The sequence below is a fragment of the Aphelocoma coerulescens genome, chromosome 2 (assembly GCF_041296385.1).
Source record: "Aphelocoma coerulescens isolate FSJ_1873_10779 chromosome 2, UR_Acoe_1.0, whole genome shotgun sequence".
NCBI classification, from domain to species: Eukaryota; Metazoa; Chordata; class Aves; order Passeriformes; family Corvidae; genus Aphelocoma; species Aphelocoma coerulescens.
Genome location: NC_091015.1, coordinates 27,496,657 through 27,519,953, shown reverse-complemented (window position 1 = coordinate 27,519,953; position 23,297 = coordinate 27,496,657). Strand labels below are relative to the sequence as shown.

At 38.6% G+C, this 23,297-nt stretch overlaps 1 protein-coding gene across 4 annotated transcripts in view; it reads right to left on the bottom strand.

The window, feature by feature from the left end:
• Positions 1–23,297, bottom strand: part of LOC138106381 (glucocorticoid-induced transcript 1 protein-like) — a 54,113-nt gene that overhangs the window by 5,535 nt on the left and 25,281 nt on the right. For 2 of the 4 annotated variants that reach the window (XM_069006901.1, XM_069006903.1), the window contains exons 3-6: positions 20,467–20,553; positions 12,276–12,389; positions 10,146–10,298; positions 4,031–4,241 (exon numbers count right to left, since the gene is read on the bottom strand). In XM_069006901.1, coding sequence (XP_068863002.1) covers positions 4,031–4,241; positions 10,146–10,298; positions 12,276–12,389; positions 20,467–20,553 — 565 coding nt within the window. Of the gene's footprint in view, positions 1–4,030; positions 4,242–10,145; positions 10,299–12,275; positions 12,393–20,466; positions 20,554–23,297 lie in introns of all 4 variants that reach the window. The other 2 variants (XM_069006902.1, XM_069006900.1) reach the window with 1 other exon arrangement.

Below are 23,297 nucleotides of genomic sequence, written 5' to 3'. Positions count from 1 at the left end.
AACGATACAGATATTTGCCAAGTTGGGAGCATGATGGTCCTGTTGGCAGCTTTCCACTGTTGGCCCACACCGCTCATTCCAAACACAGAAATCATTAACAGAACTCAGACAGTTTGTTTCCTCCTTCTAATATTTAAAATTGAAGATCCAAGTTTCTATTTAAAAAATTAGAGACATAAAATGTACTACTGTTCATTTCACCAAACAGTGGAAAACCATGGCAGTACATTCAAGGGAAGAATCAAACAGAATTCAAAGTTAAGTCAGTTCTTGGAAGATTCTAAATCTTGTCTACTAGCCAGTTCAGCTTTCAGACAAGGTTTTGGTTTAGTTAGCCCTGTCTGGCTGAAACTTTCTATGTAGGGCAGCTGCTAAACAAGTATCTCTCTTTACCCTCCCTGCTTTTAAAGCCTATGAGTTGTAAGATTTTCGTTTTGACCAAACACACAGCACGCACTATTTGAAGAACATGTGTGACTGTGATCAGACCTGCACATACAGGCCGGGTGTTGGGCGAGAGCAGAAGGGGCTGGGAACACAGGCCACAAGTGGCAAGAAGTGGAATTCACAGCTTAAGACAGTCTCCACCTGTGTATCCTGTAAGCTCTGCAGTGCTCATCTATCCCATCACTAATCCCCGACGACACAGACGCAGCAAACCTTGAGCGTTGTCCGAGTGTTTGATTTGTGCCCTTGTTGCTCTCTGAGGCCCCAAGGCCGAGCCCTCATGTCCCACCAGCAGGGGGCGCCCTGCCAGCGTGTCCCAGCCCACCCATCCCATTCCACCCCATTCCATCCCGCTCACAGCGACCATGGAACCTTTGGGGAGTTTTGCTGCCACAAACGCACAGCAAACAATACGAAGCCTTATCACACGGAATTTCTGGATACATACTTAAAACAGATATATTCTGTTATCTAGAAGACATTTTAAGATTGTCATTAAAACACTAAAAATACCTTTTTAACCTCAATACCAGAAATTACAGCTGGCACATATTAGAACAACTAAAGAGGCTAACTAAAAAAGAATCCGTAGAACAGTTTTTTCAGTGACAATACTTAAATGAAACAAAAATTTGCCAGTGAGCCTTGGGATTTGTTTTGATAGGTTCAAAAACACAAAATAAGACTATCCAAAGACTTCGCTAACAACCTCCCTTTAAAATACTACGAATCAGATGCCCAGAATTTAACAAGTATCTTCAGTTCATCTTCATGAACATGTTACTTGTAAGAGCCTGCTAGCAACAGTGGGACTACTAAATGCTATGTAAAGGCACATAAATCAAAATCCCTGAAAAACAGGGTATACCATCTCTATTTGTCCAAAAAACACCCTCCAAAATTCATCTGCTTATACATTCGGATGCCTTTGAATTTCACCTCTGTCACAGCTGCTGAGAATGCTATGTAGGGCTCTGAATTACAGTTTCATGGACCAGAGCATCACAAAACAGATCTAGTGAAACCAGTGGTTTTAATATAAAATCATAAAGCCAGGTGCCATGAAAATACCTTCTTTCCCAACCCTTCCTTGTCTGCTCTAATCAATACTGTGTTCAGAGCAATATTGTGGGCCTTTCCTGAAAATTAGCTTTCACTTGCTTTTGAAAAATTCAATTATTTAACAGCTTCTTGCAAAAAGATAAACCCAACAGCTGACAGAGTCCAAAGGACAGCTGTGAGGGCCTCAGGCCAAAGCACAGCTTTGCACAAAAAGTAAAAGATGCTTTAGGAATGTAAAGCAGTGCTGTGAGACGGATCATTGGCTCCTCTCACTGCTTATGTCTCTCAGTCAAACTAACCTTCCTTTCTTATTCAGCAACACACCCCAGAACCATTAATAATGCTGGTAATTCCACTTTCTAATGGTAAACCCAAGTTATTCCCATCAAGAGGAAAATCAAGCATTGAGAAAAGTAACAAGAAAACATAGTTAAAACATCTACATTTGGTTACACAATACATTTTTCCGAACTTAACAGGTCTCACAGAAAACTGATGATGGTTTTCCTCTAGCATCACAAAAGCCTTTAAAATGAAGGTGTGGAAACCTTCCCAAGTTTTTGTTGTACAGAGCAGGTAACATCCACAACAAATGTAATAAACTGTCCCTCATAACTTGTTGTTCTCTGGTATTTCTACCTATACTGCTCATTTATCTATAATTTAATGATTTTGAGTAACATTCAGAACAACTGGCCTGTAGTATCTGGATGATCTAGAAGTAAAAAGCACCTTTCTGACTATGTTTTAATAACCTCTGAACAAATTACCTTCTTTTGGAAAACTGCTACATATTTTCCTAGTTTTTAATCTTGCCCTTAAAGAATTGTGATGAGCAGTTCAAACTTTCATCCTTCATATGCACAGTATAACATTCCTTACTTAAACTGATTTTAAAATGCCATCACAATGACTTAAACTGGCTGTTTATCACCATCACCTACACACTACTACTGGAGAAGACTTTTGATACAAGCCTAGCATTAAAGCCAGTCTTAAAACCAAAATCCACAAATAAGTATCTACTCATAAATTTCACTCCAGTCAGCTGTTCAAAAAATACAAGGCAGGAGATAAAAGCCTTGAAAAGCATTAAAAAGGATAGATGCACTATTTCAAACGGTCTTCACTCGCTACTGCCAATAAATGTACTGCTGAAAATTCCCATTACTGTGATAACAAAGTACTAACTGCAAAAGGAATTATTCATTTCCTTGCTTTTTAACTTATATTTGTTATCAAGACATATATGAACCAATTTACCTGTCAAGATGGCTTTTTGTGTGCTAATACTTTAGTGGATGTTTCGATAGTGAATCAGTCTTGACAACATATTAAAATTCACATGCATAGTCTAAGAGGAATATGGTGTGGGTAAGCTAATACCACTGTTATTATTGGAGCACAGCCAACTATCATGTTGACCTAAGACTTTTACTTTAATGTGGTTAACTTAACCCACCCCCAGTTCAGGATTTGGGCAGATGGATTTGTTTTCCACTACTTCCTTTTAAATCCAAGATGGGGAAAAAAATACTTTTCAGAAATCAAGAAAAGCTAGTATTTCTCCTGCTGACTTCCCCAATCCTATTCCCAAATTACCTCAACAATTAACAAACAGATAGTATTTACAGAAAAAAGCTTAACCTTACTTATAACCTCAAAATACTATCTTTAGCTTATTAGTAAATATATGCTAAATCTTAGAAGTTTTCATTTCCTCTGTGAAACTTACTCCTCTTAGTTTGCATGATTTACTCAAATCCTACATCCTCCATACTGAAGTCCAGGTTTCAGTTAGCTGACCAGAAGCACAAGGGTAATTTTATTAGCAAACTGTTGTCAAAAAAAAGCCGCAGTCTTTTTCACACTGGTGCCTACATTCCCATACTCCATAGTCTGTCAGTAACTCTTAATTACTGAAATTCCAGTTGTACTCCCACTATAGAACCAAACATTTACAGACTTCAAAAAAAAAAAGCAGGATATTGATAAACACATAAATTATTCAGAACTTTTGAGCTGCTATGCAGCATACACAGAGAAGTAATTACTCTCCATCAGGTTGTTCAAACAGGTATCTGAACTTCTCACCAAATACCTTCAGGTGGAATGTAAGAGCTCAGAAGCAGAATACTTTAAAAAGCAGTCCAAAACTTCATCACCATTTTGAACAGCAAGCAACTCACCTACGATAAATATACAGTCTACCACAAACCTTCCTGAAACCTTTCTTAAATGTCAACATGTTACAGTCTGAATTCTTCACATTAGAATCTTCATAAATAATTAACTGTTTGCTGTGCTCCTCTGACGTATTTATGGAAGATGTTTGTGAAGTTTCACAAACAAGAGGGAAAAAGATATGTAAACAAACAAAACCAATTTTCAGATAAAACCTCAATCCCTCCACAGCCATCAAACAAAAACAAAAACTGATGTAATGAGTAAAATGAAGGTAGTTGTAAAAGCAGGACATCACATGCCTCCCATAGGTAAAGGCAGGCCATTCTACTCTCACCTTTATCACGGTCATAGAGTAAATCTTCTGTTGAACAGGGACTCCCATCCTGAGATTCAGGAGGGCAAAAGGGAGAGACACATGGTGAGTGACTGCTGCAGCTGCTGCTGCGCTCCTGGACAGACGGAGTCTGAGTGTCAATGCTTCGGGTACTACTACTACGATAGTGAGCAGGTAACGGGGCCCTTCGACCGTCAGGGATATCCAAAGGCTGCAAGAGAAACAAGCAACTCATGTTACAGAGAAAAGATCAAACTCACAAGCAAGGTCAGCCTGTAGCAGTCAGAAGTGAAGGCCTTAAGAAGAACAAACAAGGCATTTTTGAAAGAAGATCTCACACAAGAAAATAATGCAGTGTACAATGGACACAACATAGATTAATTACGCTGAGTACTGGGGCAATGTGCACATGGTTAACATCCACATTTCAACACATGCCAGTGTTATGTTTTTATGGTTTTTATGACAGTTTAAAAAAGCAAACCTCCCTCTCTAATCATACTTAGTACTACAGTTTTCAATAAAGGTCACCGTTATTATAAAAGAAAAACAAGTACCCTGACAGAGATTACATTTGGATAAAAGAGAAACTAGAAAATGTCAAATACAATGGCATGCTATTGCCATAACAACCAATTATAAAAGGAAACCATCCAAGTTTTGCTACTAAGTTGTAATTCTTTAGCACACCCCTACATTCCATCCCTCTAGAGAAGATGCACACACAGGCTTGTAACAAGGCTCACAAGCTTTGTCTTGAACCAAAGCTAGTAAGCTCTGCCTGCCCGTATCAGCCTAGCTGGCACTGGCCAGAGAGATCCTGCATCCCATTCTGCAACATACTGCATAGACATGTTCACAGCAGTAGATTGGCACGCTCTACTTACTTGTCCTTCCCAGTGGAAAATTAGCTTTTTAATAGAGACAGTGCTGCTTTAAATGTAAGAAATCAAATGGGAATTAGTGTCTTGCTTAGAAGCGAAGAGGGAAAATCGCCTGCAAGATTTAAACAATTTTTATTCTCACTTCAGGGAGAACTGTGTCCAAACCATAGAACAGCTTAAACGTTCTAGCTACAAAAAATTAATGTCTTTTTCCTTCTCACTTCAAGTGAACATTTTTATTTTATTACCTCTCTTCCCCATATATTCCAAAACTGTAACAGCTTGTTCCAGAGCCTAAAATTCAACCCAACACTTTTGCTAGCAATGAGGACATGACACCTATTGGCTGAGTATCACATTTTCCCCTTTTCAGCAACAGTCTATCCAGAAAACCACCACATATTACACAGAGAGGCAGACATAGCAGAGCAGGAAGATAATTTTCTTCTTATGAGCCTTCCAGTTAATACCATTTCATATTTCAAGTAAGAGCAAAGAAACACACTATAAAGAGAACATTACAGTTGCTCCATCAAATGCTGTAAGGTTTGGGCACAGCTGTGTGGTCTGTTCCAACAGCTCAGTTCACATTGCATATGCGTTACAACACGACTGCACGTTCTATTCCCACCACCCCCAACAGGCCCTGACTCATTCAATGCACAACACAGACCTGCAGCTCTGTAGTTTGTTACACACAAAGAAGAGAGAGAAAACAAGACTGAAGCTGTAGAAAGAAAACAGTCTCATAATTATCATAACCAAACCAACAAAGAAAAAAGAAACACATAAAAAACCAAAAACCAACAAAAAAACTGTGATGCAAAACAGCATTTTTATTTCTCTCTCTGCCGCAAAAATTCTGTGGGATGTCAGGGAATCAACTGAACCAACCTCTATCTTTTACAGTATCTCTTCTGGATGCCCAGTTTATACAGGTGTGATCTGTAAAAGTATTCTGCATTAAGAGATCCAGAAGGAGACTACACCCTGAACTCCTAAAATGGAATACAACATCCTGAGTTACCTGAAGAACGACACTACAGAACCCTGATGGATTTGTGTTTCCCCATCCATAAAGTGTAAATACTATCTTTCTTCTCACATAACTGTGATGTAAAGTGAACAAAATTTCAGACATACTCCTATTAAAAAGAAGCAAAATCTCAGGAAAAAATTCAGATTTCTGACTTCAAAGCAAGGTGTAACAGTAAGCATGAGGACACAAAGCTAAGGAGGAGAAAAGAAAAACACCAAACAGCTGCTAATTAAGGGCATACACTATGGTCTATATAACAAGTAAAACAAGGATTCCAGCGAGGGGAAAAAAACAGTAAGTGATCACATAATTAAAGACTTCAGGATAACATAGATGTTCTTCCACACCTGGATGAACAATGTAGTCTCAGCTAGTCAGGAAGTATATCCCAAATCACATATTTCAATCTCCTCTGAAATAAAGCCTGAGGTACAAAAATAATCCATATTTTTACACACATATCTAAAGATACACAAAAGCAGAAAAAGCTAAATATTTATCATACTTTCCAAGTGCAGTAACTTTTAAGGCATAGAAAATGCCAGTTAATATCTCAGATTACTGTGCTTTTGTATTTATCTTTCCCTTAATGCTGACAAGTGCAAAAATCTCCATGAAAATACCAACTAAAAGTATTTTGCTTGTCAAAAACTTTATGTATAAAACCTGATCAACATAAAAAACCACTTCTGAAGTTACTTTTCATAAGTCATGCCCAAACTATTCTAAAACTGAAGTTCTCACAACCTTACAACATAAGAAAGAGGGTAACTAATTTGGTACAGCTGCTATTAGTTTCCATAATGCCCAATGCATGGAAAACAACAAGAAATTACTGCATTCTATACACTATTTCTTGAGGGGTTTTTTGCAAGTATGTCCAGTCATTTATCTCCCTTATGCCAAATGCATTCTGACAGGACACCTGTCCATCCCTATGGGATGCGTGTTCTTGGACACAGTTACATACTGCTCTCATCTCCCTGCAAAGGTATGAAAATGCTCCATTTGACAGCAAGCATGCATTTCTCAACACACTGTTAACATTCACCTATCTGTTTTCAGTATTGATCTTTTTGCTGGAAAAAACACCAACAATGTTCTATTTAGGAGAATCAGGAATGCTACCAGTCTATAAAAATACTACTGATGGGAGTCTCCTCACAAGCTGTATATCTATCTGGGAGGCAACTCCTTGAGAGCAAAGCATTCAATGCTATTGATTTAAAAACTTTCCTCTAGACTGGAACACAAAGGCCAACATAGGTAAGTGCTTCTTCCTGCTGGCATCAGTGCATTAGATAAGGTGCAAGTGCAAAAACCATAATGTATCCTAGGAAGGAACACTTGGGAAAAACACAGTTTTCAGATGAAGGCTATGAAGATTTAAGTGAGGATCCTCTGCATCTGTGCAAAATAAAAAGTCCTTTTATTACAGGATTAAGTTTCCAGATGGGTACACAAAACCACCTTGCCATCTCCTTCCAGCAGCATTAAAAATCAAACAAGGAACACAGTAATCAGTTTACTTACATTGTGTGATAGTCCATCAAAATGTCTTTATTTCTAATTACTTCTGTATACTTGATAGTTCCAGAAGACTGTTTTTCCTAACAGGAGGCCTATGAACGCTTGCTTCCATGTTCTGCTACCGGGCACTTTTCATGATTTTCACTCTTGTATTCCGTAAGTGGGAACACCTCTTACCCCTTAATCCCTACAAAAAGTCCATCATCTTATTGTACCTCAGTCTCCAACATTCGTGTTGTGGAGTCACAATGGGACAAGGACAAAAGCCTGCAACAACTTCAAAAAAAGCTGATTCCATCTTAAAAGTTATGGTGAGAACAGAGACACACCATCACACCTTGTCAGAGTTAATCAGCAGGTTATAAAAAAAGGAAGCAAAATATATCCAAGAATTTTGAATAAATTAAACATTTATAATTTAAGCATTAGAACATGAATTAAAAGTTTATTAATAATTTGAGGAGAAAGAGGTGATTGAAGTGACTCAATAAGGACAACTTATTTTTATGAGAGCAAAAAGAAAACACCTTCAGCTAACTAAGCAAGATGAATTATGTGAAAAAATACATCTATAGCTAAACTGCAAAGAATGAATTTTTTTAATATTTTGACCACTCTGCAATCCCTCTAAACTTTATAGTCAATTGGATTTTTAAAAGGTAACGACACAAAGACATTACTAATCATCAATTATCTTTATGAAACACAAAAATAACAAGACAGCACAATAGTGGTGCGGTTTTTTTTACTTTTATAACTGCAATTTGAATCATCATTAAGATGTTAAAACAAAAAAAAAAGGTTTCAAAGAACCAACAGAATTAAGTCAGCACAAGTAAAGACAGAAGACATATTCCAAAGCAACAAACTATCTTTGACTGTGCTTTTAAAACAGTTTCTAAAAATAGAAAATGTTACAGCAAGAAAGAATGGCAGAAAATTCAAAGAAAAACAAACAGGTTCACTAGCAGTGAAACCAGTGAAGTTTGGTTTCCTACGATTTATCTTTTGTTCAGTAATTCCTAACACTTAACCTAGCTGCCCCAACTCCCCCAGGCTAAAACACAGCTAAGTTGTTTATTAGGAGAAAGTTCACCAGCAGTAAGATTGAGTAAATTATGATCTTGTTATGATCTTCCCATGAGCAAACTGAGATCTAGTAATCTCAAAGACAGTGCTAGGAGTCCCACTACAGGTCCCACAAGACCAGACTTCACAGAAATTAACAGTTACATAGCAGGAAACAACCCTCTGCCCACAAAGATGGACTTGACTTCAAGGGCAATGTCTGATTTATGACTTTCTTTTGTGTCTGAAGCTCTCGCCAGCTGAATGTTTGGAGGAAGGGTTCACTATTGCCTTGGTTGCATAAACTGCTGAGCACCTCTGGCCCAAATCCAACAATGCACTTAAGTATGTGCTTAACTGTTTTGCTGGATCAGAGTCAGTACATTCAGTAACATATGCAGGAGAGCTCTGCATCCCAAGCAATAAGCTGTTAAAACCCAAGGACAACATTTACAAGGATGATTTGTCTGACAGATAAATGAAATATCCTCCAACTATAGGAGATTAAAACCCTAGCCATAGCAACATCAATGGTGGCACTACAAAACACACCTTTTTGTACTCGCTTTGGAGATGCTGCAACAAGGCTTATTAAGCTGGGCTTTCAGTTTGCATGTTTGATTTTTTTTTTTCCTTATTCCCATTACAATACACACCTCTTCTAAAGGGATAAGACAGCCTTAGGAAAGAAAACTTAGTGTACAACTAACTACTACAGTATTTCATTCTTAAGACTGCTTTTTCCACACAACTAGGTGTCTGGAGAAGCCAAGACTACTACCAAACGTTTAAAGTTTATTAATGACACGAAGAACTGCAAATACAAGGTTTCAGAATCTTAAACCTCTGATTGAAGTTTTATAGCTTAACTTGTACACTGAATTGCTATTACATGACCATTCATGAGAAAAGCACCTACACCTTGCAGAAGATTAGAAAAAACAGTGGAGTACTTTACTCCACAGCAGAAAATTTTCATTGGGTATTTAGGAAACAGTGGCTGTAAAGCAAGAATTCCACATTTTAAGTGTCATCCAAGCACTAAACTCCTCAATGACAAGTCCAATGGCTCCAAAGCAAAGCTGCCCCATTTGTCACTATTTCCCACACAGAGATCTTCCAGGGCAGACTACAGAGGTTTCATGGAATTAAAATGGTCCACATTCAGTTTATGGAGAAAAAAAAGCATTAAAACCAAAAAAGAGAGCATAGCACCGGAAACTCACATCTTGCTCAAGAAAAAGCAAAATGAAGAAAATATAGCAACCTCCTGATCTCTTATTACTTATTACTGCAGCCTGAAGTGTCTGAATGTTCAAACACTTGTATTCGTCACAAAAACTTTCATGTTCTCTACAGAAAGGGCATTCTAAACAAAGTAGGTCTGGCCAAAAGCCCTTTAAAAATAAAAAAGAAAAACAACAACAAAAAAAACCCCACCATGCTAAAACACTGAAACAAAGTTTTCAAACAGTTCTTTGAAGAAAATTATTTGTAATTCCAGCCACAAGGAAGGTTCCTCAAGAGGAAGGTTTTCCCGGTGTTTATAGATTACAAAGAGATAACAACCATAAACATGTTACTATACGCTTACCTTGGATACTTCTTCTTTTCCACTGTTGTCCTTAATGAATACTTTTTCCAGTTCAGGGCTTATTCCTTCTACATTACACGGCACACGTGAAGCAGTTGATTTTGGCACTGAAATGTTTGACAGTGGCATAGGGACTGATCTGGAAATACAAGCCTAGAAGGTAGACAGTAACATGACTTAAAGATGGAAAACAGAATAAAGGCACAAGTCTGAGACCAAAACTAAAAACATTACTAAGTAAGAAGCTGTGTATTAGTTTTGCCATCCAGAAGATCATCTTTACTTAGTGAATTTAAATAAAAACAAATGCCTGCATAAATAAAAACCCAATGTATCATCTCTACTTAACTCAAAGAAGAGTTGTATAATCAAAGCATTCTATGACTTCACTTGGTAGTAAGTAGACAGGTGTATGTACTTTCCAGAGGCACCAGACTACAGTTTACACTGGAGGGGGACGGGGAGCGTGTGGGGCCCTGATGCTAATGTTTTAACTGGGATCCAAAAGGCATTTCATAACATTCCTACAGCTTAATGACTCAACTGAAATATTCACTTAATGCACTTTTACTCTCTTTTGGCTGGCTTTCGCAAATGAAAATTAAAACATTCATTCTGAACCTTTAATTTCATTAGCTTATAGCTTTTCAGAACTTTATGTCAAAAGTCTTAAGAGAAATCATCTTGAGTTTAAGATAAAAAGCATGTAAGTAAGTAAAAATATGGCTTTCAGAAAAGCCTGTTGAGTGGAGCTCTGTTACCAACAGGAAACACTCACAAGAATGCACACACGTCTTGCACAGTCAACCTTAAAAGCTTCACCTTGGCAGCAGCTACACTGACAGCCATGAACCGTGTTCACATGTCAATCAATGTGTTCTCCTCCTACTCACAGAATCACAGGATGCTTAAGACAAAATGTAAACATTTTTTCTGAGTTCTTATCAAGTGAATCTTGCACAATGTGCAGCTCCCAAGGTGCAAGTCATTTGCAAGCCATTTTCTGACTGCCAAAACACAATGCCTGCAGAACGGCTCTATCAGAGAACACCTTCCTAAGAAATCTAAATGTCACATGAGCAATGACAAAGTGAGCTCCAAGTACTAAAGAATGTTTCTTCACAGCATATGTCCTAGGTGGGTTTCAATCTGTGTCAAAGACTGTTTGCTATGTGACTATAATGGCACAGGTACTTGCAACAGCTTGCTCTGAGATGTAAAGCAAAATCCTCTTCTATGCAAAATGTTCCAGGACCCTTTGTTATAAAGGCTTAACAGGTTCAGGAAAAGTATGAAATTCCTATTGTCTTCACTGCATTAGGTTTTGACCACAAGATTTTACCCCCACAGAAGGAATGTAAGGAATCAGCCATTACAGCTCAACCAGCTGCTGTAACTAACTGTTTTATAGAACACCAGGTAGCTAAAAAGGTACTCAGGAAATGCCATGATTGAACCAACATTTCAGATGTTCAAAGAGTGGCCTGTTAGTAACAGGGACTCCAAGCTAAGGATCGACTACTATAGGTGAAATTTAATCAGGACTCAAATATCTGCACTCCCAAATAAGCCATGATTAAATGCTTTCTACAAGTGGCTTAAGGTCCATGAAGGCATTGACTGAACCTCACCTGAGCTTCAGAACTGTAACGTGGGTTGCAATTTTGCTGACACGTTGTAAGGACTAGATCATGACTGCTTTGGGCATCCTCCACTGCACCCTGCTTTGGTACTTTCTTTTTCTTTATTTTCTATTTTTATTTTTTAACTAGCCCAGATAAAATTAGGCTGCAAAACTTATAAGCAAATACCCTCCATAGGAGCTTTGAAAGTTTACCACAAAAAATTAGTCTTTGAAGCAAGTATGTATCCCTGGAAGCACAGGCTTATCTGGCCATGCCCAAAACTTTTACATCATTATGTATTTCACTTGCTATCCTGGTGCAACCCTTCTTTTATTATATGATTACCATCAGATAAATTCCAGTGAAGGTACAGTGTATCAGACTGTTAAGCATTTCAGCGTACCACACAAGAGAACAAACACAAGACAGATGGGAAGGCTCAGCAGGCTGTTCAGCCAACCCTGGTAAGGTGGGAGGCTGTTAATACAAGCAACTAACCACTTACCTGAGTCTGACTGATTGCTATATGGTTGCCATGGAGAGGGGACTGACGTTCCTTCTCTTTGTTGTGACGACTGCTCTGCTTACTGCGCTGAAGCTGCTGCCTCAGTTTGGCAATCTGCTGGAGAGAAGTTCAGGTCAAGTGAGAATGAGTTATCGAATGGGTAACTGCTCAAACCTTCACATATCAAGTGAACCATGGACATTTTAAATCCTCTTTGGAGGATTTTACAGGCATATGGGATTGCCTTTCCTTAAAGTATGAGCATTAAAGCTTCTTTTTGCTTATCAGATACTCCAAAGTATCTGCCCTATTCACCAACCTAAATACAACAGGCTTCGTTTATTTAGTGAATTTCCTCATTTACACACAAGCACTGTAATATCTGATGCAAATAAAAGTAGTCAGAATGACAATTTGTAGCATTTTCTAACCTCTAACTGGTTTAAACTGGGGACTTTGAAGCCTATAGTTTAATTTGTTTGATCTTAAACCAAACCATAATTTTTTAGTAGTAATTCATCATAAAAGTAAAGAGCCTTCACAAACAACTGGCAATCAAAATGCACTGCTCATCTTTGAGTACTTATTTAATACATTCAATAGCACTTCCCTGCAGGCAAAATTATCACAAATTCCTTCAGGCATATGGAATTATCTTTCCTACTGTCTGCTGCAAAGATGTCTAATCAAAAGTTACATATTTTAAATGTCAAATGCAACTAAAGCCATTATCCATTTGACCTGCTCCTTAACAAGAAACCTAAGAACTTCATTTGGGGATTGCTCTACTTATTTATCCCTCCTGGGAAACTTCTACATGAAAGAGAGTACTTACCTCTATAAACATTGTCTCAGAAGTTTAGACTATGTGCAAATTCACACAACAGGTACAGACACTTCCTTAAAACTGGATAATTTGTTCCCTTAGGCGCAAATCCTACTGTTCCCCATGCTCAGCTCACTGGTATATAAGGCCATGCATGGCCCCATTTCATTTTTAACTCAGCTAGAGACAGAATTTTTAAAAACCTGAGGGCAAGTAAGGAGAATGAATGCACATGGAATTCATACATCAGCTGGAAACTAACCTCTCTTTCTGAGTGACAACTTACAAGTACATGCACTCTGTGGTTATTTCCAAGTAGTTAAATATATCACTGGTACTCTTGCAAAGCAACTCTGTGGCAGAGAATCACTTCACATCACTCTTCACAGTGTCAGAGATGTGCTTGGTGAAGAGGTTTGGATGGAGCTTTGCTGCGGGCTGTGAACTTTTCTTTGTGCTGTTTCTGGTAGCACTCACAGAAGAACAATCTACCTTTAGGGCTTCATATCAAGTCTTGCCACAGCTCGTTACCCATATTTAGAGAACTGCTACTCAGAAATGGCTGAATGCTTTGATCTTTAAGCAACAGACAAACAGTTCAAGACTTCCAAAAGGGTCTGTGTGTTCAATACATCCAGAAAAACAGAGCCCTAATACAGCTGCATTACTTACACAGATGAGCTACATTTAGAGAACTGGGACAGTGAGCTCTTGATAAAAGGTGCAACTCAAGCACCATGCTGCAAGAAACTTTGGAGTATGAAGAGATATTTCACCTCTAAAAAAAATACATACGTTTGTCTGGAACTTTTCCCTTCTTCCTGTAGGAGTAACAGCAATTGGGAAACCCAACTCCATAGATGAAAAAAAATGCAGGTAACTACTCTGGTAAATATACACACATTACAAATATCTGTCTTACATTGGAATGCTGAAGAATGGGGAGAACTGGGAAATAATCTTCATCTTCCCTTTTAAAAACAGAGGAGAAAAATGATGCCCAGATCAGAAGACAGCTGTGGACAGAGATGGCTGGCTACAAGAATAATCAGAAAGCAAGGAGAGTGCTGTATATAAATCCTTCATTTCTACTGCCTCTCCTTGATGCTGCGCACTTCCTCCTAAATCAAAAAGTTAAATACACTATTTTGTTTAATTTAAATGAAATATGGTTTCTGAGTTCTCCTCAGGAGCACACTATGAAAAAAAATAACTACACAATACCACCTCAGAGGTCTGGCTGACTGATTTCTGTCACAAGTAAGCTTGCAAATCTTTGAGGACATAGACACTCACCGTAAAATTTGGATAGTGAAAGCTCTAAATGGGAGAGTGTTGATAGGCTGGTATGTCTCTAGGCTAGCCAAAAACCTTGAAGCTCTGATACTGTGAAAGGAATCAATGGATCCCTGGAATTTACGGTTCTCTCAGCCACCTCAAGAGTATGTGTATTTTGGCAGTCAATAGGCTCTTGACACTAACATAAAGAAAAGACTTCTTGGGTCACTGAGGAGAAACGGAAGAGGGAAAACAGTTGATTTGACTGTGTATCTGGAGCTGATACGATCACTTAAGCCAAACAAGCAATGCAGTGAAGAAACAGATGTGCCTTCTTAGATCATACGTCCTTAGCCCTGAACTTGCAGGACCCTAACTGTCCATGATGTGGTAGTTACCTTTGGACAAGAAAATGAGAAAGTAACAATGGGCATATAAAAAGGAATTCGCCATTTCTTATTTATCCAGCAGACCTGGGAGACAGAGGCTTGCTGGCACAGACAACCAGCAAGCTGGCAGTGTCAATGAGTACATGAAATTCGCTGAACTAAATGATGCTCCAGCTCTTCACCAAGGGGAGTCCCCAGTGTTCTACCACTTGCTCAAGCTAATTCTGACATTGCAATAGCTCTTTTTATTCTACAAGATTGTCTTTTAATTACCAATTATTCTCTATCTCAAACTGAAGTAAAGTCACTACTATTAACAGGAATAGACAGCTGTGCTAGCTTCCTTGAAGTTTATCTACACCTTCTTCTCAGGTAGCAGAGAAGCGTCATCAGAGCATCAAACATAAGCAAAATGATCTACAGACAAGTATGAGGTACCCTAATTCTTACAAAACAAATATAATTTATGGAGTAAAAAAGGATCTGAAACATATGCCTTGATGGCACCTGTTCTACCAATTATCTCAAAGAAGCAGCAGATCCTTTCTCTTGGGCACTCAACTGATGCAGCTAATATGAGCTAGGGAGCCTGCTGTGCAAAGAAAATGGTGCCAAGTGAGTGGTATCAGGAAAACAGGCACTTGAAGATCCACCATTAGACCAGATCTATTCAAAGGAAATAGTGCCAATGAAGTGGCAGGAAAGGAACCATGTGCTATGCTGGGGAAACCAAAGGGCAGTAACAAAACACTCCATTTTCACTGAGCAGCTAAGAACAGAAAAGGTTTGGGACACCACTTCCCTCACACGCCCAAGTTCTGAGCACGAACATGAGTGGGGCATACACAGTCATATTAAGGAACACATGTAAATCATCACAAAAAGATCTCACGTGTATCCTAAAGCATCCACTTGTCGAAGACATTTAAGCGTTAGCCTTGCGCATATGTGCACTTAGATCCATAACGTGAATTATATAAGTAAACAAATTCAAATGCTCTCCCTGCCTACCTAACTTGAAGACATGCAGAATATTCCCTTTAGAAAATACAGCTATTTTCTTAGAGGATACAGCTGAAAGTAAAACAAATTTTAAAACAAGAATCAAGGAATTTATAAAGGAGTGAACTCAATTTGAATGCTACTTCCAATGTTCGAATGCCCTTTGTTATTGAAAACTGTTTTGCTACATTTCGATGGGTAAACATATATGTAGTGAATTTCAAAGTACATCTTTTAATTCACAATTTGGCAAGTACTCTCATGTGACTGCATGGAGGGGGAAAACACAGCATAAATCTGTGCACATTTCAGAAAAAATTAAAAGAATTTTCAGCCTTTGCACTTCCAGTGACTGTTCTCTGCAATGTTGCTGATGCAGCGGAAAGACTCTTTTCTTCCCCTATTTTAAAGTAATTTATAAAAAAACCCCACCAACAATGAACACCAAGGAAACACAAAGATCAGTGCATCAGAAACCTACACAAAGTCATTCAGGGCACAAAGTTTCAGTTTGGTCTTAATGATTTGCTGTCAGTCAAAGATAAAATGACCATCCAGGATTATTAAACAAGTCAGGAAAACCCCCTACAAATATATTTTCTGCTTCCTAAGTATTTCTCCAGCTTGAAGCTGTACAATGAATATTAATTTTGTCTATGCCACTTGTAATATGCATGCAGTCTAATATAACTAATGACACTAAACTGAGAAATAACCAAATTAGGTCAGTGCTTTACAACACTGGGATAATCTGAATATCCTGGTAATTTCTCCCTTTTGAAGGGACCTAGATGCAGATGAATACGAAGGAACCTGACACATCCCACTGTACCTCTCCAAATGCTCACTAATATTTACTGGTCAATAGGCTGTATTTTTACAGCTCAGGCTACACAACATGGTAACTTCCTACTGCTGAACAAACCACAAACTCCTTGGTAATTAATGAGTGAGCTCCACCTCAATCATGAAATGTTTGTTAATAAACAAGTTAACCAGTAGGTCAAAGAGCAAAACAAGCATTAAAATTCACCCTAAACCTTTGAATACAATCTTTCAATTGGTATATGAAAGCCCATTAGGCATGCAAGCTCTAATATTCAATTCTCTTTTATTCCCAAGTCCTTTTCAAGTACTCTGTAAGAGCAAAAGGGACCTTCCAATGGGGGGCTGTTGCTGTCTGTGTAACAGATATAGCACAGAGAGCTGCTTAAGGGAAGTGAAAAATCAGCTGTCTGAAATATGTCTTTAAAAACCTATACAAAGCGAAAACTACTTGCTTTAAATAGAGGGTTTTTCCCAGTTCTGGGTAAATTCCAGTTCAGGGTAAGCTATAACTAAAATTGTCCCTGAACAACGTCAACAGAATTTCAAACTAATTATTCAGGTTGAAAAGGGAAAAAATACCAGTGTTTTTAGCCATTACTTGGTTTGTATTCAGTATAAAGACTGATAGCAATCTTCATCTCCCAGTCAAGACATGTACCTACTGAAATAATGTTAAAGCAGTGCGGCATCATCTTAGACAAGTTACACTTAAGACTTCTTAAAATCAAGTAGTAGAGCCCTTCAGAATAAACAATTCTTTAAAAGCAGATTTCGTTATGAAATTATTAAAGGAAAGTTTATATTGAGAGCTGGGGACTTTTAAATTTCTGACAGACTCACTACAAGAAAGCAAATATATCTATTTCAGCGCTAGACATTTAATCCTGACGCATACCTATTCCAATTAAGGGCAAAGTAAGTTTCACTACCCAAAGTGAAATCCTTTTTAAAAGTGGTAATTCTGAATTCATTTGCTTGCTTGGGATCTTAAACCTATACACTCACTTTTAGTTTTTATGATAAAGATCTTTTAAAAAGAGCTACCAGTTGTATTAAACAAATGTATCTCATTTTAATAGTACTCAAATTTAACCAAGAAAAAAATTTTTTTAAACTTAAATGCACATTCAATCTTATTTTATCAAAACCAGTAACTATCACACAAGTGTTTAGCTAGTTTACAGAACCAACATATTAAAAAAAAAAAACCATGCTAGAAACCATCCCATTAATTTCTGAAGCAAGAAAACATGAATCCAAACTGCAAAAACAACCCAAGGAAACTGCAAACAGCTATCTACTTGTTTACTGTCAAACGCTATGGGAAACAATTCAAAATTCTAAGCAGAACAATGTTACCTACACCACACATAACAAAAGCAATTGCCCAGGAGAAGGTGGTATTTTTATTTCTATTACTTAAGCTCTTGCTTTCAGCTGCCCATAGTTTTGTCAAATATCTACCATGCAACATTCTGATCTTCTATCTCCTCCCCATCAGAGACTTCAGTACAAGTGTTAAAGTTGTTTAAGAATGTGATTTAAAATGAAAGGGGGATGGAAGAGATTTTACCATTTTATGTGCCAAAACACCTTACTTTAGCTTTTTACCTGTACAGTTCTGTTTTCCACTGTTTTGGATGAAAAAGCCAAACATTTGCCTGGGGGTCCTTTATGCTGTAAATGTGCTCTTTTAGTCCCTTGGAAGAATCTTTACATTTGGTGAAGCTTTGGCAAAAATTTCAGTTTGCACATGTTCAAGAAAGATATCTGGAACTGGCAGCTGCATTTGTTAACAATTCTGCCTCTCGTGGGCTTCACACTTTGAATAGAACCACCCCAGAGAATTTCTCCTTCCAGGAACTGCAGATTACTGTGGCACAAAGAAAGTGAGTGCACAGATACTCTTGGTATTGAACAAACACTTAACACCCACCACATACAGGCTGACACGTGAGGGAAAGGAAAAGATAGGGATAAAATAGAAGCCAAACAATGGAGAGCCAGAACTGACAAGGAGCTGAAAGGTAACAGAGTAAGAGCTCTAATAGGTTAGATGACGAGTGCTGGATGATGCATGCAGAATGACACTGGGTTATGAATCCAAGGAACTAGAAAAGGTAAGAAAACTGCCCTGAGTAGCTTGAGAAAGGAAAACAGAGGAAGGGGAAGAACTGTAAGCTGAAGAAGACAAGGGTGGTTTTGGGGTGAACAACCATTGCAAAGTTTGGATAGAAACAACTCCCTTCCACAGAACCTATTTTGTCCACTAATGCATTCTATCGAAAAAGGAACTGTGAAACACATTGGCCACACATTTCTTATCTTTCTCGTGTGGTCAGTACACCAAGAGGGTGGAAACCCAGTACAATGGATCACTGTTATCAAATAACAAGAGACTTGCTCACATGCTGAAGGTTTCACTATCACTGACAGCCACAGGCCTGTGGTGAAGTAGAGCTGCTTGTTGCACAAGTTGATAGGGAACTGCCAGAATACGAAGGATATTCTCTCAGTAAAAGCAAGGAAACATTATCCTAGAAAAACAGATGCTCCTCCTGTCTGTATTATAATTTCTTTGTGCTGGTAGGTAAGGTTTAAGCCAAAACTTCTCTGACACAAAACTCCTTCTGCACTAATTTCTGATCACTTAATCTGTGATTCTGAATGCTTCCTCACAGCTGCAGATGAAGTCATCCAGGCAACTGAAGGCCCATGTTCCAACACATCAAGGTTTCATAAGAGGTACTGAGTGAGATGGGAACAGAAAAACCTCTTTGGATCAACCTCCCTTTGGCCCAGGTCCTCATCTTTAAAAATGAGGCTATTGCCACCAGTGGATTGCAAGATTATTCCATATTTGTCAAATGTGATTTTAAAATTTGAGTAATTAAACTTGCATCACTCCTTTTGATAATTACTCTTTCTATCAATGTCTCACTCCTTTTGATAATTACTCTTTCTATCAATGTCTGTCCAGAAGAGGAATATATACTGCCTCTAACTGTTTCTCCTAAGATAACCTATACATTTCTTCTCATTTTTGAATGCCTTATTCAACAGAGAGTCAGGAAAGAACATGCAAAAAGCCCCGAGTATGAGGGAAAGTTACACCTCATGGGAACATGCTGCAGGATTTTTTTTTTTTTTTTTAAGAAAGTGCAGAAGAAGAAGAGAGGCTACACCCTTCCTGACAGCGGCATGAGGCTGAACGTAGCCCGTTATTAGGTTCTGGACGGATTTAGTTACTCAAACTCTGGACAAAATGGAGGTTACTGGGACAAAAACTGAGATACTGTCATTTCAGCTGAGCTGGAGACCATTTTACTCTACTTTCTCATGATGCAAATCCACTTCACTTTTGGTAGGTTCTTTCTAGTTGCAATTATAGTCTACAGCAAAATATTTTTGACTAAAGAGCATTTCAAGTACTCATACCATTACTGTATCAACACTTTTTTGTGAAAGTGGTGTCCTCTCGATCTCCAACCTAAAATCTGAACAAAATTTCTAAACAAGAATATGTTAACACACCACCTGACACTTTGCCTCTTTCAGGACAGCAGCATTAAAGGTCAGAGAGCTAACTAAGGTAACACTGAACAGAAAGCAAGTAACAAGAAGCTGGTTCCTCAATGCTCACTCTGGCCAGTCTCTCACAGCCAATGCTTCATAGTATGCAGGGAGGAAGTCCAACAAGCATAAAATAACAATCACTCTTCAAACAACTCTTAGATTGGAGGTAAAACCTGTTTCAAAAGCAAAAGAGGAGAGGGAAAGGGTGCAGATTCCATGACTACAGCGAGAGTTTAAAAAATATCTTGGGCTTATCAAAATTTGAAAGGCTCCACTGTGCAAAACTTCTCACCTCTTTCAGCTGATCAGCACTTCCCCACGATGCTGAGCGCTGATGTGATCTCTTTTCTGCTCCCTCTTCAGCCCAACAACTGGGTGTCTAGAAGGGGGGGAAAAAAAAATGCACTGTACTGAATTCTCCAGGTAAGACGAACTTTTGGCACAAATTACTGCTTTACTCTTTAGGCAGTGTCAGAGTCACATGAATAAATCTCAGAATCTGATATGCAGCACTAACAGTCTCAACAAATAAAAAGCAATACAGAAAACCAAAGCTTTGTAAACTTGCATTTACAAAGCATGAGAACAATGCACACTACTGAAGAAGGAATCAGAGGCCTGACAAAAAACCTCACCTGGCTGCTCCCACCCGGTGCTTTGGCATCCATGTCTATGTTTCACTCAGCAGACAGTTTAGAAAAGCACAAGATTAAAAAAACTGTACAACAAACTCAAGCCAGGACTCACTTCTCTCACCTGTCTTCCTCAACCACTGGACCACATAATCAATCCCTTCTTGCTAACTCTGACTTGACAGAGAGTTTGATACACCTTTTATTATTTTTGGCACCAACTTACATGAGCAGTACCATGACACGCAGACCTTTTTCAGCCATATCTCAAAGCCATGAAGTTTGGGGACTGTCCTCAAGATGCAGGAGCTAAAGTTAAACCCCAAAGACTGAGAAGCATCTGAAAGCCCAAACTCTTAACTACTATGCTTATTCGCCACAAGGCTATTATGAAAATTGAGGTTATCCACCAGAATTCCTGACCAAGAGAGTCACAGGAACAATGGAAACATCTAAAATTCAGGAAGAGTTTGGGATATCAACTATATAAAACTCAGGGCTATAGGCACATAAATATAAATCTGTTTACACTGGGGGCTTTTTCCCCCAACAATTTCTACTAGTATCAGCTGACTCTTTCAGAGTAAGTCCAAAATAAATAAAACCATACCACAGAAAACAACAATTTGTCCATGGGGTTTTTAAGGGAGGGGGCTACTGCTGACACTTCTAGGGAGACAGAACCCCAGACGGCAGGACAAATAGGATCTGGGATCCACATCCCTGTGGGACTTGTTCTCATGCATGGAAACCCTAATCCTCCACAGCTTTCCTTACTCTTGCTTCCTATCTAGGATCTAGAAACTTCCATAGTACCCACATGGATAACAGCGATTCTGTTTGGCTGAGGAAGGAGCCTGGGCACCACCTTGGAGAACACCATAAAACCAACAGCTCCTCACTGTCCTGCAAAGGGAGTTGAGAGCAGCCCCCAGGCCAGGCCCCTCCAGCTAAACCAGGCCAGGCATGGTACCATCAAGCACAGAACTGCAATTTCAGAGTGTGGCCTGCACCTTCAGAACCACCACACTGCCACAGCATTATACAGCCCTACAGCCCAGCACCTAACTCATCAGTGCTAATATTTAATGTACTCAGTCTCTGTGTGCACAGGCCTACTCAACCCCCTTGTGTTTTCTGCCAGCCCTGCACTTTCCATGGTTTTGGTGGGGCTTTTTCTCTGCTATTTTTACACCACCAGTAATACTTCAGCCAAAGGCCCAGCAAGCCGTGTGGGCGACTAGAAAGCAAAACAGAAAAAAATCAGTCCTGAAGTTTTTCCTGCATGCTCCCAGAAAAGAAAAAACAAGTTCTTATATAAAAAATTAAGAGTTCTGTGTATTTATTACTTGACTTTGGGTCTGGGGAAGAAACCAGAAGATAATGCGGTTATGAAAAAAAGAATAAAATCAAATGTGAAAAGTTAAAACAGCTACTTAAAACTATGTGAAAGACAAGGCAGCCCCTCAGCCAAGCAATGCTTAACTCTCCTGACCCAAAGCAGAGCCTCTGCCAACATGCATGTGCCACCTGTGTGTGCATCTGCTTGCTCTGCATTTTAACAGAGCCATGTTCTAAATAATTACTTGTTTTTGCAGATCAGGTACTTACCATCTTCTCTGGAATTTGTGTGAAAGACATTCTGTTGGGTTTAAATGATGTTTTTTTTAAAACACTGAAGTGGCTTGCAGATTTCTACTGAACTAGAGAAAATGAGGAAATTTTTTACTTTTTCAAAATCATGGGCTTTCACAATCTGTTACAATTTACTTTCCAATTTAAATTGCTCTTACAGTATTTTACTATATCCCAAGTACAGCTGGGATATAGTACCACACCCTGACACAACAACAGCATCGCAAAGGGAATTCCCAGAAAATTTATCTTTTAAGTGTGTTTTCTGAATACAGCACTGCTCCACAATTTGGGGAACACCAGGATGATGCAGAAGCAGGCAGTTTGGCAGCTTAAATACTTACTGGTAGTGCAGAAGGGTGTAGCAGGGATCACTATAAGCTCATACCCTTTCAACTACAGCTTAAAAAACTGAAAAGATACCAAGAATCTAAAAAGCCAAGTGACTTTCTCAATAAAGAGAAGTACACTGTTAAAAAACAAAACAAATATATAGAATACATGAGCTTGACAGTATTTTTAGTAAACACAGATACTGATACAGATAGCAAGGACAAAAAGCAAACTAAAATCAACCCCTGAAGTTCATCAACAACACTGACTGTTAGGAGAGAGAGATGGGAATCCTTGTATTGCAGAGGATTTATTCAGAAATCAAAAATAAAAATCAGAAGACATCTATTCACTGAATACTAAATTTTGTACTTGTTCAAGTATGCTTTGACATTCTCTTCCACTCAAATAGCATCTCCCTGGAGACAAGGACTACATGGGTGCTTTCAGCCCCTGGTGAACTGAGTCAAGACACAACCCTTCAAAATATACACAGTATACAGGGGGCAGACTACCTGTGACC